At 42.4% G+C, this 19,427-nt stretch overlaps 1 protein-coding gene across 1 annotated transcript in view; it reads left to right on the forward strand.

Moving 5' to 3' along the window:
* KIF5C (kinesin family member 5C) overlaps positions 1-19,427 on the forward strand; it is a 158,106-nt gene that overhangs the window by 42,990 nt on the left and 95,689 nt on the right. Inside the window, exons 2-3 of the mRNA XM_055398476.2 lie at positions 10,469-10,559; positions 18,600-18,673. Of these exons, the coding sequence (XP_055254451.1) occupies positions 10,469-10,559; positions 18,600-18,673 (165 nt within the window). The remainder of the gene's footprint in view (positions 1-10,468; positions 10,560-18,599; positions 18,674-19,427) is intronic.

Here is a 19,427-nt window from a genome sequence, read left to right on the forward strand (position 1 = left end):
AAATTTGCTGACATATTGAGTGCAGCACTTTCACAGTATCATCTTTTAGGATTTGAAATAGCTCAGCTGGAATTCCATCACTTCCATAGGCTTTGTTTCTAGTGATGCTTCCTAAGGCCCACTGACTTCACATTCCAATATGGTTGCTTAGGGTTTGGGAAATTGAGAGGCTGTGGAGTGACTGCTGATGGGTACAGAGTTCCTTTTCGGGATTATGAAGATGCTCTGAAATTATAGACAGTGGTGATGAGTGCACAACCTTGTGAATGTTCTGACAACCACTGATATGTACCTTCTTATTAAGTGGTGCATTTCATGGGATATGAATTGTATTTCAATAAGCAACACAGAACTTCTTCTCCCAGAATACTTGTGTTGATTAAAAAAATAAATATCACCATTAACCCAAAGACTTCCTGCTTTTTAGCTAATGTTTTGAAAACATTCTTTCACATTGTTTGCCTAGTCCTGGACAGTTTAGAAGTTTATGTTATTTGATTTATTCTTGTGCAAGCTAGGGTAATGTTTTACTGATGTCTTAACTTTGGATATCTTTGGAGTTCTTCAAGAAAGACAAATTCATACCCCTTTCATGAAGGAGGCACATACGTCTTTCTCCAGAGAAAAGAGATTTGGACTTTGAACACTCAGCTCCTAAAGTGAAACAAAGCTACCATGGTATAGATGGAGGCAGGTCTCTCAGCCTTGGTCTGTCTTGTTCTGACACTTGGAGGATAGTGTCAGATCTAATGCTTCAGAGAGGCAAATTTTAAATCAATACAAGGGACTTCTCTGGTGGCGCAGTGGATAAGAATCCACCTGTCAATTCATGGAACATGGGTTTGATCCCTCGTTGGGGAAGATTCCACGTTCTATAGAGCAACTAAGCCCATGCACCACAGCTACTGAGCCTGTGTGCTGCAACTACTGAAGCCCGCGTGCCTAGATCCTGTGCTCCACAACGAGAGAAGCCTCCATAATGAGAAGGCCTCGTGCCACAACAAAGAGTAGCCCTGCTCCCTGCAACTAGAGAAAGCCTATGCAAAAAGCAGCAAAGAGCCAGCATAGCCAAAAATAAGAAATAAAAAAAATTTAGAATAAATCGATACAAGAACAAACTTTCTAAGAGTTAGAGCTAGTTGAGTTTCATGTGGGTTCCCTGTTTCCTCTTAGACTGTGGAGATGAGTTGTGCTTAAGAGGGGATTGGACAGACTGACTCTCAAGTTCATGTTAACTCTGAGAGGTGTTGATTCTGTTGATAATGCCCTGGCTGTACTGCTTCAGCTGTCATAGCAAGGACTCTTTATTTGTTGAACTAATTAGTTGTATATTTGGAAATAGTATAGAACTGATGGAAAGAAAAGCAGGGAGAAAAAAGTTCCAGAGTTTCATGCTTGTTGTTTCTTTGATGTTCAGAGAGAATAATTGATTCTAAAGCCAGAACTCAGAACTCAAGACAGGGAGCCAGGAGGTCTGGAATCTAGACTGACCTGCCACCTAGCCAATTGACTAGGTAACTTTCTGCAGATCGTCTACCCTCTCCCAATCTTGTTTATTTGTAAAACACAATGTTGGGTTTGGATGACCCGGAAGGACTGTTTGGCTCTGAAAAATTCTAAAATTTTTCTGAGTAAGTCCTTCTTTTCATAATAAGTCTTAACATCTGCCTTTTCCTTGCCTCTGGTTGGCTTTTGTCTGTTTTTAATTGCAAGGAAGACTTGCTGTGTGCATGCCCACCACCTTCTTGCCAATCTTGACCTTCTTCCCTGATCTCAGGGCCTTCTTTTTCAGTGGATTCCTGTCAGTCCCGTCTTAATGGTGAACACTGTCTTATGCTGTGGTCGGTCTGTCTTTGTTATCTCGTTAATCGCTTTGCTTCAGTCTTTCATGTCAGTCCTAACATCTTTTGTTTTGTGTGTCTCCTACTTTTCCAGTAACTCATTAGCAATTTAGGAGAGTGACATAATATAAAGGAAGAATGCTTGAAACCAGAGACTTAAAGTTATTTCACCAGACTGACAGAGCTGATGGTGGGCCTGGGCCTTAGTTTTCCAGTTTATAGAATGAAGCTAATAATATCTAAGAAAGCCTTCCTCGGTGAGCAGTGCAAAGAAATAGAGGAACACAACAGAATGGGAAAGACTAGAGATATCTTCAAGAAAATTAGAGATACCAAGGGAACATTTCATGCAAAGATGGGCTCGATAAAGGACAGAAATGATATTGACTAAGAGAAGCAGAAGATATTAAGAAGAGGTGGCAACAATACACAGAGGAACTGTACAAAAAAGGTCTTCACAACCCAGATAAGCACGATGGTGTGATCACTCACCTGAACCAGACATCCTGGAATGCTAAGTCAAGTGGGCCTTAGGAAGCATCACTATGAACAAAGCTAGGGGAGGTGATGGAATTCCAGTTGAGCTATTTCAAATCCTGAAAGATGATGCTGTGAAAGTGCTGCACTCAATATGCCAGCAAATTTGGAAAACCCAGCCATGGCCACACGACTGGAAAAGGTCAGTTTTCATTCCAATCCCAAAGAAAGGCAATGCCAAAGAATGCTCAAACTACCACACAATTGCACTCATCTCACACACTAGCAAAGTAATGGTCAAAATTCTCCAAGCCAGGCTTCAACAGTACGTGAACTATGAACTTCAGATGTTCTAGCTGGATTTAGAAAACGCAGAGGAACCAAAGATCAAATTGCTAACATCTGTTGGATCATCAAAAAAATCAAGAGAGTTCCAGAAAAACATCTATTTCTGTTTCATTGACTATGCCAAAGCCTTTGACTGTGTGGATCACCACAAACTGTGGAGAATTCTGAAAGAGATGGGAATACCAGACCACCTGACCTGCCTCTTGAGAAACCTGTACGCAGGTCAGGAAGCAACAGTTAGAACTGGACATGGAACAATAGACTGGTTCCAAATCGGGAAAGGAGTACATCAAGGCTGTATATTGTCACCCAGGTTATTCAACTTATATGCAGAGTACATCATGAGGAACGCTGGGTTGGAAGAAGCACAAGCTGGAATCACGATTGCTTGGAGAAATATCAATAATCTCAGATATGCAAATGACACCACCCTTATGGCAGAAAGTGAAGAGGAACTAAAGAGCCTCTTGATGAAAGTGAAAGAGGAGAGTGAAAAAGTTGGCTTAAAACTCAACATTCAGAAAACTAAGATCATGGCATCTGGTCCCATCACTTCATGGCAAAAAGATGGGGAAACAGTGGAAACAGTGAGAGACTATCTTTCTGGGGCTCTAAAATCACTGCATATGGTGACTGCAGCTATGAAATTAAAAGATACTTACTCCTTGGAAGAAAAGCTATGACCAACCTAGACAGCATATTAAAAAGCAGAGACATTACTTTGCCAACAAAGTTTCCTCTTGTCAAGGCTGTGATTTTCCCAGTAGTCATGTTTGGATGTGATAGTTGGGCCATAAAGAAAGCTGAGTGCTGAAGAATTGATGCTTTTGAACTGTGATGTTGGAGAAGACTCTTGAGAGTCCCTTGGACTGCAAGAAGGTCCAACCAGTCCATGGTAAAGGAAATCAGTCCTGAATATTCATTGGAAGGACTTATGCTGAAGCTGAAACTCCAATACTTTGGCCACCTGATACAAAGAACTGACACATTTGAAAAGACTCTGATGCTGGGAAGGATTGAAGGTGGGAGAAGAAGGGGACGACAGAGGATGAGATGGCTGGATGACATCACTGACTCAATGGACATGAGTTTGGGTAAACTCTAGGAGTTGGTGATGGACAGGGAGGCCTGGCTTGCTGCAGTTCATGGGGTTGCAAAGGGTCGGACACGACTGAGCAACTGAACTGAATTATATATATATATATATATGGTATATCTCATGTGAGAATTAAAAGAGATAAAATATAAAATTTTATAATGAGATAAAATATAAAAGCATTTGGATTCTAGTGTTTGGTGGCGGTGTTGGTGGACATTAATGAAAACGTGGTCAGTGCAGGGAGAATTTCTCATCTCTGTAGTTTCAGGAGTGAAGTTACACAAATACCTGGGACAGAGAGGAAGTGATTATTCTCTTTTTTTTTTTTAAATAGTTATCTGTTTGGCTGCATTGGGTCTTCATTGCATCATGTGGGAGATTTTATTTTGGTCCATGGTTTCTCTAGTTGTGGCATGTGGGCTTTTAATTCTCTGACCAGGAATTGAACCAACGTCGCTGGCATTGCACAGTGGATTCTTAACCTCGGGGCCACCAGTGAAGTCCCAGTGATTATTCTCAGTAATCACTTCCTTTACTCAGTGTTTGAAGATAATTCCACAGAATGAGTTTTCATCTTGCTGGGGAAATTTTTTTTTCTTCCTTTCTTAAAGATAGAAGAAAAATCATGTAAGTCATTGCCACTGCCCCCCAACTTTGGTCACTATTCTTGGTTGGTCTCTGAAAGACCAAAAATCTTGTTATTAGCTAATAAAAATGTTAATAATCTTGTAAGATTATCTATTTTTAAAAAGAATTAATTTTTTTGAAGTAAAGTTGAATTAGTGTTTTTTTAGTTACTGTTATACAGCAGAGTGACTCAGTTATATAAATATATATACTTTTTTCCATATTCTTTTCCCTTATGGCTAATCACAGGATATTGAATATAGTTCCCTGTGCTATGTAGTAGGACCTTGTTGTTTAGCCGTTCTGTATATACCAGTTTGCATCTGCTAATCCCAAACTCCCAGTCCTACACTCTCCCACCCTCCTCCCTGTTGGCAACCACCAGTCTATTCTCTATGTCCTTGATTTTGTTTGTTTCATAGATAGGTTCATTTGTGTCATATTTTAGATTCTACATATATCATATTGTATTTGTTTTTCTGACTTATTACACTTAGTGTAATAATCTCTAATTGTATCCATGTCACTGCAAATGGCATTGTTTCATTCTTTTTAAATGACTGGGGAGAATTCCACTGTTTGTATGTACTACGCATGCATGCATGATAAGTCGCTTTAGTCATGTCTGACTCTTTTTGACACTATGGACTGTAGCTCTCCAGGCTTCTCTGTCCATGGGATTCTCTGGGCAAGAATACTGGAGTGGATTGCCATATCCTTCTCCAGGGGCTCTTCCTGACTCAGGGGTTGAACTCAACTTTTCTTACATCTCCTGCACTGGTAGACGGGTTCTTCACCACTAGTGCCACCTGGAAAGCCCAATGTATGTACCATATCTTCTTTATTCATTCTTTGTCCATGGACATTTAGGTTGTTTCGATGTTGATGAATAGTGCTGCTGTGAACATAGGAGTGCGTGTATCATTTTAAAAAACATATTCATTTATTTATTTTGGCTGTGCTGGGTCTCAGTTGCAGCACGCACAATCTTCGGTCTTTGTTGCAGCATTCAAGATCTTTGGTTGTGGCACGTGGGATCTGACATGCTCCTCTGCATTGGAAGCTCAGTCTTAGCCACTGGACCACCAGGAAGTCCCTCGTGTATCGTTTTGAATTATGGTTTTGTCTGGATATATGCCCAGCAGTGAAATTGCTGGATCTATTTTTAGTTTTCTGAGGAACCTCCAAACTGTTCTCCGTAGTGGCTGTACCAGTTTACATTCCCACCAATAGTACAGGAGGGTTCCCTTTCCTCCACACCTTCTCCAGTATTGATTGTTTATAGCCCTTTTGATGATGGCCATTCTGAACAGTGTGAGGTGGCACCTCAGTGTAATTTTGATTTGCATTTCTCTAATAAGTAGCAACGTTGAGCATCCTTTTATGTGCCTATTTGCCATCTGTATTTCTTCTTTGGAGGAATGCCTCTTTAGGTCTTCTGCCTATTTTTTAATTGGGTTGTTTGTTTGTTGTTGTTGTCAAGGATTACCTCTTGATTATCTCTTCTTGGGGATAATTAATTTCAGTTTCCTTCACCTTCCTTCTGGTGCTGATTTACTAAATCTTTAAGGGGGTCTTTGCTTTCCTCTATCTCCAGTAGTAATATTCCTTCCAGGTTGGGGTATTAATAGACAGGCCATATGGTTCATAGACACTTTGCTCCCAACAACTTGATAGGAATTCTGGTGGCTTGAATTTTTTTTTTTTAATTTCAACTATAAAAATGTAAGAACCATCTGCTGTTATTTTTTTGTATGTGATCTTGGTAAGTTATTTAGCTACACTGCTCCCATGCATTTAGCACTGCTCCGCTAAAGACTTTCATGGCAAAGCTGGGTTACTTCATTTTCAGTTGTAACGTATGTGTCCCACCCAGATTCCTTTCATAAATTGCAGCAGCTTTGCATATCCTGCACTTAGGTTTTGGCATTTATATGGCTTCTTTGTTAGCTGGTTAGATGCTTTAATAGGAGTGGTCCATTTGGTTGAAAATGGGTCACATAGTAATTGCTAGGGAGCAAATCAAGTAGAGTGATGTGATAGAAAGTGATGTCAGGGTCGGGTGCAGTTGCTTTTTTTAGGGCCATGGAAGCCTTCAAAGGAGAATTTGGAGGTGACATCTGGAAGGTGGTAAAGACAGTCAAATGAAGACCTATGGTGAGCCCGGTGAAGATCTACCATGAGAGAGTTACAGGAAAAAGGAAGAGTTAAGAGCAGAGGCTCTGAGCTGAGGAATAAACAAGGTACAGAAGGAAGTCCAGTGGGCTACACTGTAGTAAGATGGAGGAGCGTGCAGGGAGCTCAGGGTGGAGAGGGTCTAGTCTAATAGGAACCATTGGGAAGTTTTAAGGGAGATGGGCTCATTCGGTTTATCGATCTCAAAAGCTCACTCTGACTGCTAAGTGAACATTGGATTGTTTGGAGCAAGAATGGAGGCAGGGAGGCCAGTCAGGAGACTAAAGCTGTGGTCTTGATGAGAAATGAGACTGGCATGGATTGGGGTTGTGTGCTGCAGATGGTGAGAAGTGATAGAATTTGGGTTGTATTTTCGATATGGAATCTATGGGACATAATAAATTATTTTGACCTGAGTACTAGGTGATTAGTGGTGCAATTCTTTTTCAGATATAGAGGGCTTGATGGTTCTTTTTTTGGCCAGTTAAGCTTGAGATGGCTAATGGACATCAAGTGGAAATGTCCAGCAGGCGGCTGAGTGTATGAATCTGGAGCTTGGGTGAGATTTGAAGGCTGACATGTTCATTTAAATTATATAGAGAAGGCTGAGGTCTGGGGCCAGACACACTGTTGCTTAGAAGTTTGGAAGAGATGTCAGCAAAGGACATGGACAGAGAAGCCAGAGAAGTCTCAGAGGACCATGCGCTAAATAGATGCCTGGAAAGGAAAGTGTCTCTGGAAGGAGTAAATGGCAACCTAGTCATTCAGGTTCAAATGTTAGCACCCAGCTCCCATATTAAAATGTAAATCCAAAAATTTATTCTGAAGCTGCAAACAGTGACAGCTGAAGCAGGCTGGGCCCACTGCCTGCCCATTGAAACCCTCAGCTATAGTGGGAGACTCTGAAACAGGGAGACTCCCTCAGGAACAGGAAGACTCTGGTTTCCTAGGGGTCTTTGCTGGTCTCAACCAGGATTTGTGAGATTTTCATTCCTTTACTAAAATAGCAGTGATGAGTTAGTTGTTATTGTTGCTTAAATATATACAGCTGTATACAGCTGGTACACTATGCTATAAATCAGTTCTTGAAAATAATCAGTAACTAAATTCTAATCCAGATTCTAGTTCATCGACTTTAAGGTTCACCTAAAATAAAAGGCTATGACCAACTCAGTGCATGAAAAGACACATAGAAATGCTCACAATTTTAACTAATTTATGCTCTGATCCTGACAAAATAAGTTTCATAACAAATCATTTTCTAAATTGTATCTTTTCTCAAAGGCAGTTTCTGTTTGGGAATTAACTTTTGCTTATGGAAAATCGTTGTATTATATGTTTGTCACTTGATAAATGTGATATTACTGAAATGAGGAGTTAGAGATTTCTTGCTTTCTACCTCTCTTAAAGTGAAAGCATAACATACCCAACCAACATTTTGAAGGGCAAACTTGGGGAGTCCTTTTTTGTACCATATACTATAATAGGTCCTTTCCCCTGCTCTGTCAAGTGCATTTTCTGTAAAACCTAAAACAGAATCATGCTGTAAACAAGACAGTTTATTTTGGTGACTTTCATTAAGTTTGGAGGAATAATGGATTTGTTTTAAATTAAGCAGAGCTGCATTTTCTTTCCAGAAGGTTTAGTGGATGACACATACTTAGGCAAACTCTGTAAATGTTTATGCAAACCTTTTACCCTACTGACATTTAGTTGAATTTTACAAATAGGTAAATCTAGTAAGAATGTGGTGGGCTGATCACTGGCAATAGATTGTGGTGAGGAATATTCTCTTGATTATTAAGCCAAATACTTGGTTCACTGATTGAAGGAGACTCGCTGGGAATAAAGCATCAGGAAATAATCCCTTTGCATAATTTTAACAGAACGACTGGCTCTGCTCTTTGTGAAACGCAAACTTTGATGGTACCTCAAAATTCTCCATTTTTTTCCTAAGACTAGGCTGGAAGTAGCTTGTTTACCTGGTTGACACTGTCTTGTTTTTTAAAGGCTGAATCTCCAGCACGGCCGTAACACATAGGGCCTCACTGGTGTGTGGCCTTCCCAGTCATAAAGGAGTGAGAGAAACGTTAAGCCAGTCTGACACTTGTGTGCTTCCTTTTGTGTGAAGGTTATAGGATGTAACAAGCCTTGTCCTTGGATCCCCCATGAGCAGTTATCTTTTTGAGGTGTCAGGCTGGCTTTGGGTGGTTCCTGGCATCTAGAGCCACGTGTGGAGGTGCACTGTGAGAGTGCAGGAGGCTCTGGGCTCTTTCCTTCTCTCTCTCCCTTCGCTGCTCCTGTCCTTGCTGCTGCACGTACTTGGGGAAAATGAAGGTGAAGGGCTGCCTGGGTGGAGCGGGCTGTGGGAAGGGAGGTGTTGGTGGGTAAAGTGTTGCGATGGGGGTTCTCTGGGGAAAAGGCCCTGTCTGTTCTCCCGCCTTCCCAGGGTGCAGTGCCTGGCACAGAAACTCCCAGGAGTTGCCTGTTGAATGCTGAGAGGCAGAGACTCAGGGCCTGGGGCTTCCATAGCAGCACAGCAGAACCTCTTTCCTTCCCTCTGACCCTTGTCAGTTGCACACAGCCCAGCATCGTGGGGCCAGATCCCAGAGCCCATACCTGGGAAAGCTCTTGACTTTCTTTATAGTGTATGTGTTAGTAGCACTTGGTTGTATCCGACTCTTTGTGACCCCATGGACCATAGCCCTCCAGGCTCCTCTGTCCATAGGGTTCTCCAGGCAAGAATACTGGAGCAGGTTGCCATTTCCTTCTCTGAGGGGATCTTCCCAAACCAGGGATCGAACCTGGGTCTCCTGCGTTGGCAGGTGGATTCTTTACCATCTGAGCCACTAGGGAAGCCCTTACTTTATAGATGCCTCCCTTTTCACCAAAGCATCTACACAGTTAAGGTACCACCTGTGCATGTGAAGAAAATACTAGAATAATCTGGGACAGAGAACAATAATATCTGGCTATTAAGAGCAGCTTCTTAAATCTGATCATGGCATCTTACAGTGAATAAAATTCAAGTGCATTACAACACTGGCTAGCTATCTGGCATGCACTGGCTCCCCATTCCCTTTCCATCTCCTCTGTCCACCCTCTAGGTCAGGGGACCCCAACCTCTGGGATCTAATGGCTGATGATATGAAGTGAAGTTGATGTAATAATAATAGAAATAGAATGCACAATAAATGTAATACATTTGAATCATCCCCAAACCATCCCTCCCCCTCGGTCCGTGGAAAAACTGTCTTACACAGAAGCGGTCCCTGGTGCCAAAAAGTCGGACCACTGCGCCAGTTCCTTGAGCGCCGCAGGCCCCTTGCTGTCTGCTCCACCCTTTGCCTCGATTCTTCTTCACATGCCTCAACCTTCCTGGCCCTTTAAAGATCCACTTAACCGGTACTGCTTCACAGAGGTCGTCTTTGGCCCTCATGTCCCTTCTGTCCCATTAATTCATACCCAGGCATTTTGCATTTTCCTGCTTGTTTTCTTGCTTATTAGCTCTCTGTCATGCTTGATTGATGCTCTCCAGGAAGGACTGTTTTCTGATTTGGTTAGCATCTAGTCTATGCCTGGCTCAGAAGAAGCTTCTCTGTCACTAAATATTTATTTAAATGAATGAATGAATGTGTCAACCTATCTTTCATCAGAAAAAGTGCTTTAAGTACAAAAAAAAAATTTTTTTTTCTTTCTCTTCTCCGATCTCAACATACAGTATACATACACACAGTGAAGGTGTCGTTCATGCTATAAAATGTCCCTCATCTTCGTAAGGAATTGCCTTGACGGGTAGCATTGGTGATTTAGTGCCTATGGTCTAACTAATGTTAGTGCTTTCTATTCATGAATGTCTAATGTGTTTTTTCCACCTCTTTCTTTCGTCTTTCGTTTTTAGCAAGGAAAGCCGTATGTCTTCGACAGAGTGTTGCCTCCCAGCACGACGCAAGAGCAGGTTTACAATGCGTGTGCAAAGCAGATTGTCAAAGGTAAGTGCTATTTCTTTATTTTCTCCTGGGCCTTTCAGAATAATTGAAAATGTTAAGTGGTATTTGCAGCCTAGAAATCAATGTACCTTGACCGTAAGCAGAGGCCTGCTAATTGGAAACACTGAATTATAGCAAGCTTTGGCCCTGATTTGCTATGATGTCAGGATTTAACTCCTCAATACCTCCTTTCCAAGGAGATTTCTTTATTTCTTTTGCCACCTTTTGGGCAGAGTATTCTGTCACTTAGAAGCTTAAAAGCAGGGTATGATATAGTCACACTATTTTTGTAATGGCTTTAAAATATTGCTGAAGCTATAGTACCTCCTCAGGAGAAAAACATCTATTCTGATGCTCCAGTTATGTATTTTTTGGTTGATTTATTTTGTGCATCTATCTCTTCAGAAAGAAGATTTATTTTTTTACTTTTAATTTTATTGGAGTATAATTGATTTGCAATATTGTATTAGTTTCAGGCATACAGTAAAGTCAATCTGTTATATGTATCCATATGTCCATTCTTTTTAAGCTTCTTTTCCCATCTAGGCCATTACAGATTTTGGAGTAGAGTTCCCTGTGCTATACAATAGGTCTTTATTATTTTTTTTCTGTATAGTAGTGTGTATGTGTCAGTAGGAATGATTTCTGAAAGTATAGTCTTCAGAAAGAAGCTTTAAATGTGGGAAATTCTTGGGCATCAAGGAATTTTCTGCAGCATCCTAAGATCACACATTACCTTGCTGGTTAGTGAGTTCTTACTACTCAGCATTCCTTAGTAATACTTTCATCTAACCCATTTTCTATCATCCCGCCCAGACCCTGACATTTGTTCTTCCACGTAGGTAGCCTGAAGCCTGAATTTGTGTCTTAGAGATCAATTCTTTTTTCTGGGACTGGCCTTGGCCCTGAAGGATTTGTGTCAAAATAACAGCAGGGAGCCAAGCAATTTACACGTTGCTCTGCCTTGCCCTTTCAAATCAGGGGCAGGGCAGAGCTTGCCCTTGGGTAGCTTGCCATCTGGACAGAGCTGACAGAGCTGCTCCTTTGCTTTTCATCGTTGAATCCTTGCTTTCAGACTTGAATGCTGCAGTAATTGTGCTTTCAAATGTCTTGATGCTGCCACTTTCATAGGTAGTGCTAGATTTAAAGAGTGAAAAGTGAAAAAACAAAACCCAACACTTCTTGTCCTATTAGATCCGCTTGTTTTTAGAAGCTGAGCTGACTAACCTAACTATTTGAAAGGCATGAAAATCAGCCCTGGTTACATCTGTTAGATTCATTCTGACCTTGGCCACCTGCGTGGGAGATGCCTGTCAGTATGTACCATTTCTTGCTGAGGTGTATAGTTATTTATGTTCTTGTTGCAGACATCAATTCAATTAGAAAATCTTCACAGTAAGATTATTACAGAAAATTGAAGAGAAAAAAATATGCCAGAATGTGAGACTAGGAGCAAACAAGAACTGTATACTCCAGAAAGAGCAAATACATTTAGACAGAGAAGCAAAAGAGTAAAATTAGAAAGAAGACAAAAATTACCACAGATACAAGCCCAATAGTTTGGGCTCTAATTTGCTCTTTCTGGAGTATATAGTTCTTGTTTGCTCCTAGTTAGCCCTCCTTCCCCTCTATTATCAGTCTCTTTTATATTTTTATTAAAGTAATCACATACAAGCCAGAATTCCTTCTTTTTCTCTCCTCCTTCATTATCAGAACCAAATAGTATTTACTGCTTGTGCTAAGCACGAGGGCTATTTAAATACACACCCACCCTCTCTAAGTTGACATTGTAATTAGAGATGGATGCACTCCATTTTTAAAAAATCCTGTGATTAACAAGTAATACTAATAACTCTTGAGTTTTTATTTACCAGATAAGTTTGGGTCCCTTTCAGTGTTTGGGTTTTTTTAATAATATGAAATGTCAGAAATGGATAGTCCCAAGGTGGGGGCGGTTCTTGTGGACTTCCTAACTGTGGATAACTTGAGTCCCCAGTAGACACTGAGTCACAAAGAAAACCATCTAAAATAAAATCTGGCTCTGACATGATATAGTAAACAGACATTTCTTGGGCACCATAAATATAGGATCAACATACTCATTTTGTAGCAATAAAGAGTGTCTTATTCTCCCTTAAAAGGAAATTATTAGGGGCATAATGGAGACAAAATTTAACTTTTTTTTTAATATCCACTGAAGCTGCCATGAGGGGAAGTGGCTGTGTATTTCTGTGTCAGCAAGATAAAATGTAGGTATGTAAGAAAGAACTGCTTGGCATAGATTACTCAGGTACAGCCGAGGTTTCTCTGGCCATGATAAGCCTTGTTTGCATCAGGAATGGAAGGTGGTGCAGTGGGAGTCTTTTTTTCTAGAGGCCAAGATTTGAATCAAATGACTTCTAAAAGTCCCTAAGTCTCTGTAATTCATGGTAATATAGTAGATTGGTGAGCTTTCCTTTCAGGTCTGTCTAAACCCTTAATTGTTTTTGAGATCAGAGAGACTCCTTTTAACTGGACAGCTTTATTCTCTCTTGGTCCTTGCATTCCCTTCAACTTCACTGGGTTTAAAAAAAATATTTTGAACATTTGATTGTAGCATCCTGGCATCTCCTATGCTCCCATCTTTGTCTGGTGTGTGTTTTTCAGAATGTCATCTGAAACAGTGTAGAATTCTCTCCATTTCTTCTAGAAGAGGTGATAGGGTTTGTGGGTACCAGCATGGTAAATAGGAAGGTTCCTATGGATGCCCTAGGATTTAAAAACTGTGGTCACTGGGGATTATTACTGAAGTAATTGGAGAAACTGTTTCCCCATGTACAGAAGCCATCCCTGGCATTTGCCTTACAGATTACCTGGATGTAGATCATCCAGTGCTAGAGAAGATGGTTTCTTGTTTTCCAGTTCTAATTGCTTTAAATTGCATCCATTTGATTGTTTCTTTCATTCGTATTTCGATGTGAGTGTACTAGGTATTTGCCATATGGTTAAGTATTGCTAGGGACTGAAGTCACTAAGACACCTAAGACTCTGCAGAAATCTTTGAGTATAGAGAAGGAGCAGAAGCTTGCATAGTTATTGTATGTGTGGAGATTATGTGCTTTAAGATGGGTGTGTGCAGAATGCTATGGGAGCACAGAATAAAGTCACTTGATACTGTTAATTTTGGTGAGTGGGGAGAGGATTGGAGAATTAAGGAAGGCTTCTTGGAAAGGTTGGGATCTGAGGAGCATAGAATATGCAGGGCTGTACAAGCAGAAGGAACAGCAAAAAACCAAAGCCTAAAGCTTAGGGTGCAGAGTGATAGCCCTAAAAAGTTAGGCTGGGGACTTCCCTAGTGGTTCAGTGGCTAAGACTCTACTCTCCCAATTTAGGGGGTCCGGGTTTGATCCCTGGTCAGGGAACTAGGTCCCACATGCCACAACTAAGAGTTCACATGCTGCAAATAAAAATCCCAAGTGCTCCAATGAAGACCCAAATAAGCAATTAATAAATAGAAATAAATATTAAAAAAAAGTTAGGCAGGATTAGAGTTGGATAGAAATTGATGGACTTTATCCTGTAGGCGATGTGGACCCACTGAAGAGTTGTGGAATTTTTTTTTTTTTGACCTTATTACACAGCATGCGGGATCAGAGTTCCTTGACCAGGGATTGAACCTGTAGCTCCTGCCGTGGAAGTGCAGAGTCTTAACCACTGGACCGCCAAGGAAGTCCCCACTGGAGAAGCTCAGGGATATCATCAGTCGATTTTATTATTCTATTATATATGCCTTTTAAGAAGAATTACATTTATTTTGCCGCTGTTATCTGTCAGGTACCCTCTATGCATTCTACATATGTTACTGCATTTTAAATCTTTACGACTTTATGAGGTGTGTCAGTATTATTATTCCCATTGTACTAAAGAGGAAATTGAGGTGAAGTAACTTGACCAGGTAATTTAGGGACTAGTGAGGCCATGCCTTGAACCTGAGTTTGTCTGACTTGAATTTTTCTGTACTGTCCTGCCCCCACTTTTCTTGTGGGCCCCGTAATGAGCGTTTGGTAATTATTTTATGAGTTATTCTTTTTCCACCAGGCCATATGGAGTACCTTGCAGGAGTCAGGGGTAGGAATTGGAGTAGAGAAGGGAGAAAGGGAAAAACTGGAGACTGGGTTCCCAGGGCTGCTGCCAGTGAGGAGGCACGCTTCTATTCTGAAGACGCAGCATGCCCTTGCCTGGGCACAGTGGCGTGGGTGCCCCCAGGTTGGCGGGCCCAGCATCCTGGCTGGCCAATGGTGTTTGGTAGGATGGTGTCTACAATCTCTGGGCATAGCCTGCTTGAGTAGTGTGGTCAGCTGGCGAGAGCCTTAGGAGTCCAAGCCAGGGGTGGCTTGTTAGCCACTATTGCCAGAGGCTCTGGTGCTACTTGTGCTTCCCTAGTAGCTCAGACAGTAAAGAACCTGCTTGCCAGTGCCGGAGACTTAAGAGATGTGGGTTCGATCCCTGAGTTGGGAAGATCCCCTGGAGGTAGGGCATGGCAACCGACTCCAGTATTCTTGCCTGGAGAATTCCATGGACAGAGGAGCCTGGCGGGCTGCAGTCCATGGGGTTGCAAAAGAGCTGGACACAACTGGACAACTAAACAACAACTGGAGCCACTCTTGGGCCACTGTTTCCCACGGAGAGATGACAGGAGGCCACGGCAGCCTCCTCAGGCACCCCGACGTGTAGCGATGATTCTGTCCTCCCCGAATTCTTACCTGCCAGTCAGTGGAACTAACTCTTCTGCTTCAGCAAGACCTAGACTCAGAACTGGTAAAGCCTAGGGAGGGCAGCTTGACTCGAGGCCACACCAGGAGGCACAGAGTATTTTCAAGGACCCCACTCCCCTCCGCCTTCCTCCCGGGAGACAACAGGACTCTCTTCTGGGTTTGCTTGGCTGCCGGATGGACGTGTGCTGTGTGGGGCCCCGCTGGCCCTGTGGTGTGAGCTGAGGTCACATCACGCCAGTCCCTGTCACAAAGAAAGGTTCTGTCCAGCTGGGCTGGTCTCTGGCTTTGTGGCTGGTGTACAGGAACAGTCATCCTGTTACGACAGAGACCCTGAAACAAATGCTTTCCTCGGGCCCAGGACCTGTCCTTCAGCGTGGTGGAAGTGCCTCTGTGTGGGCTCTTTCTGCAGAGGTGGGCGGGTGGCGATGTGGCTCAGTGGCGGCAGGCACAGGCTGTCCCCTGATCTTTCCGTCCTTGGTGGGTGTCTCCCCGCATTTGTGGTCCAGCCTCACGTGCATTTTGGTGCTGTGTCCCCCTCTCCATCTGTCCTCCCCCTCATAAGCAAATGTAGATGCAGCAACAAGCAACCTCCCACCCAAACCTAGAGTTTGGAATGAAATAGAGGACACCAGGTTAGAAGAGCTTCTTGTTTTCTTTTTAAATCACCTTCTGATTCAGAATCCAGTTGATAGAGGGTGACATCAGCCCTCTTCAGCCTTGAACACCGAGATAGGTTCTCCAACAATGAATTAATTGTTACATGATTCTGAACACTTTAAAGGCTAAGTGGAGTTTGTCCTAATGGGGTTTTGTGTGTTCTTCTTTTCTTTAAAAAAAAAAATAAAAAGCAATTGCCCACAGTGTTGCCATAGCAGCAACAAAGAATCAGGGATTCTCCAAGAGTCTCATGTGCCCTTAGCTCCCTACCCCTAAACAAGCGCTGCTGTCCACGAGCATTATGTGTTTGCATGTATGTGTCCCAATCCTTAGCCTGAGGGAGTCTGGCAAGCAGTGTTACTCACTAGGATTTAGTGAGGGTGGATTAGATGGGTGGACTGGGGATGTCTTTGGGGCGGAATTCCTATGCCCTCGTCCTGTCACTTCCTGGCAGAGGAATAAGCAAGTACTGGGTTTTCTGCTGTCAGCAGAGCTGGACTCCGAGCTGAGGTTTCTTCCGGGGGCAGCTGCTCAGGGCCACCTCTGTGTGCAGGTCGGCGTGTGGGGTGGCCAGCGGCTCTGAGGAGGAGCAGAGGGATGGGACCTTGGCCTTGGCTCCCTTCCTCCTGTCCTAATGCCTGAGCTAATGGGTCCCAGCGTGCTTCTTTCACAGGGACTTAAAATAAGGAAGCCCTTTCAGGGTGGGGGGAGAGGTTTAATTTCTAATCAGTTGGGAGCTTAGGTGCTATGATTGTGGCTGGCACTGAAATTGTCTGCAGGTGTTTGTGCTGTGAACATACAAAATTTTCAAACAACATCCAGGGACGGAGACCTCTTTCTTCGAGTCCCTAAAAGCATGTCACATTTGTGGTTGTGTAGAAGCTCCCACTCCGGCTCCTGTTTTCGACTGGAGAAACCTTTTCTCTGAGCAGGTTGGCATTTTCAAGAAGACTGAAGCTTGAACCTCCAGCCCTTACATTGTAGTCTTCAAGCTTTTGCTTCCCCTGTTACCAGGGAAACCATTACCAGAAGTCAGATACGTGTGAACATTTTTTCTCTCTCAATATAGCTTGACACAAACTCTTGAGAGCTGCTATGATTAAAAAAAAAAATCCTGCCATTTAATTTTTCTTTTTTTTAGCTTCTCGAGGGAAAATCCCACTTTCTTTTCTGATCCCAGTTTACACTCCAAAGCCTCAGATCAGTAAAATGTGTATTAAAAAAAAATTTTTTTTTAGGAGACTCAACGAAACAACAAAGACTAACCACCATCATAAAACTGAGAAAGACCAAAAAAGCAAACAAACCAGCCTAATCAGGGCCTGAAATAGACGGAGCTGATTAACTGGCTTGATTTTTTTCCTTTGTACATGGCCTTGGAGAGGACACCCTCTTACAGGGCTCTGCTCCCCACCCCTCTGTGCTTTTAGGAATGAGAACTTCCTCCCTTTATGTAAAGGTAGGGGGTCAGGGAATATTAATCATGCATCTTCCTCCTTGTCAGTGCTGTTTATGTGGGTGAAGCAGACTGAGGGAAATGAGCACTAAATATATTTTAATCTCTTCTGCTTTTTTGAAAGAATTCCCACAGATAATCGCCAGCTCATAGCGACGTCTGTCCGACTGTCCACACGCCACCCCCGGCCCCCCAGTCATCTCTGTGTGAGATGGAAGCAGCCTTCAGTGTGTGGGGTCAGCACAGTCTGCTCCTCGTGGTGGTGGTGTTGTTTTAGTCACTAAGTCATGTCTGACTCTTTTGTGACCCCATGGACTGTAGCCCGCCAGGCTCCTCTGTCCATGGGATTCTCCAGGCAAGAATACTGGAATGAGTTGTCATTTCCTCCTCCAGGGGATCTTCCCGACCCAGGGATCAAACCCACATCTTCTGCATTGGCAGATGGATTCTTTACAGAGGAGCCACCAGGGAAGCCCCTGCTCCTTGTGTAGTTAAAAGAAATTCCCAATGCTCTTGGGCCAGGGCCATCTTCCTAGCACAGTCACTGGAAAAAAAGAGGCATTAAATTTGAGTCAGGACCCAGTTGGTTTCCGGGCTCATTGGATTGTCACAATGTGTCTCAGTATATGGAGTGGGGCCCTGTCCCTCCCAACTCTGGACAAGCTCTGTTCTGAATGGGCTCCGGGCAGCTTCTCAAGAAATCTCCCCAAAGAACCCACTGGGGCCAGGTTTAACCCAATCCAAATCAGATCTTCAAGAGAGAAATTCTGTGCACCTCACTGCAGAGACTCAGGGCATGATAATATTTTCCCTCCGCCACAGATCTCAAGAAATCAACATGGAGAAGAAAATTCAAATACCTTTCTATTACAAATAAAATATACTACTCGATATCTGTTTTGATTTTTATATAACCGGGAGAAAGTGTGCCTGCCTCTCCCTTCATTAATATATTCCATAGGCATGTGAGTCCATTTATTTTTATTTTGTGGAGCCGTGGAGGCCCTCATTCCTGCTTTTATCTCACAATTCTACTTAAAATGCAAATGGGATTGAATACATCATTTGTGTGAAAAATGAGATGGGCCATTTGGAAAATGTAATTTTAAAACAGGCAACCGGCACTGGCATGCAATCAAAGTAATGAGTTACTTTTAATTTTTTTCTTGCTTGCAGATGTCCTTGAGGGTTACAATGGGACGATTTTTGCGTATGGACAGACCTCATCAGGAAAAACACACACCATGGAGGTAGGCTTCAGTGCGCTGTTCTGTCAGTCTCTGAGATGACTGAATGGAAGTGGCGCTTCCTGCAAAATGTTCGGTGCATGTGGCTTTTTGACTGAGCAACAGAGACGGTTAAGGGGATGTTATGTTTGTGTCGCAATTTTTGTGTATCTTTGAGGTGTTTTAAAAATAGTGGTGAGCAATAAAGTCTCAGGAGTTCAGTATTTAAAAAAAATCCTCTTTTGATAGCTCTGTGAAAATATTAATAATAAATTCTATTTACAACAAGCTAACCAGTGGCGTGTGAGTATCGCTATGGGCTGTCATCCCAATCTTGCTGAGAAAGTCTATTGTGAAAATCATTTACTCTCTAAAGAGTCTCTGGGGAGGTGAGTCTCTTCTGAATAAATAAAAATTTGTAGGTCAGAGGTTGAAAGAACCTGGCTTTTGGACCAAATTCAGCCCACAGACATATTTCTGTATGACCTGCAGTGTTCTGTGGTTTTTTGGTTTTTATTTGTTTGCTTTTTTACAAATTGCAGGCAGTGTTTAAAATGGGACAATTTCAAACAATTCTAAGTTGAAAATTCTTAGATTCTTATACATTCTGGTTGAAAATTCTGATGATCTAGCAACTCTGGGTGCAATTTCACCATGAATGAAGTGTAAGTTTCACTGGAGCAAAGCTGCTTGTTGTCTTGTTCACCTTTTTACTCACATTGCTAGTATGTGAGACCACGACTGTCACATAGGAGGGCTTCGATAGGATATTTGTGAA

Source organism: Moschus berezovskii, chromosome 2 (genome assembly GCF_049115385.1).
Source record: "Moschus berezovskii isolate FMDL1 chromosome 2, NW_MosBer_1.0, whole genome shotgun sequence".
Lineage (NCBI taxonomy): Eukaryota > Metazoa > Chordata > Mammalia > Artiodactyla > Moschidae > Moschus > Moschus berezovskii.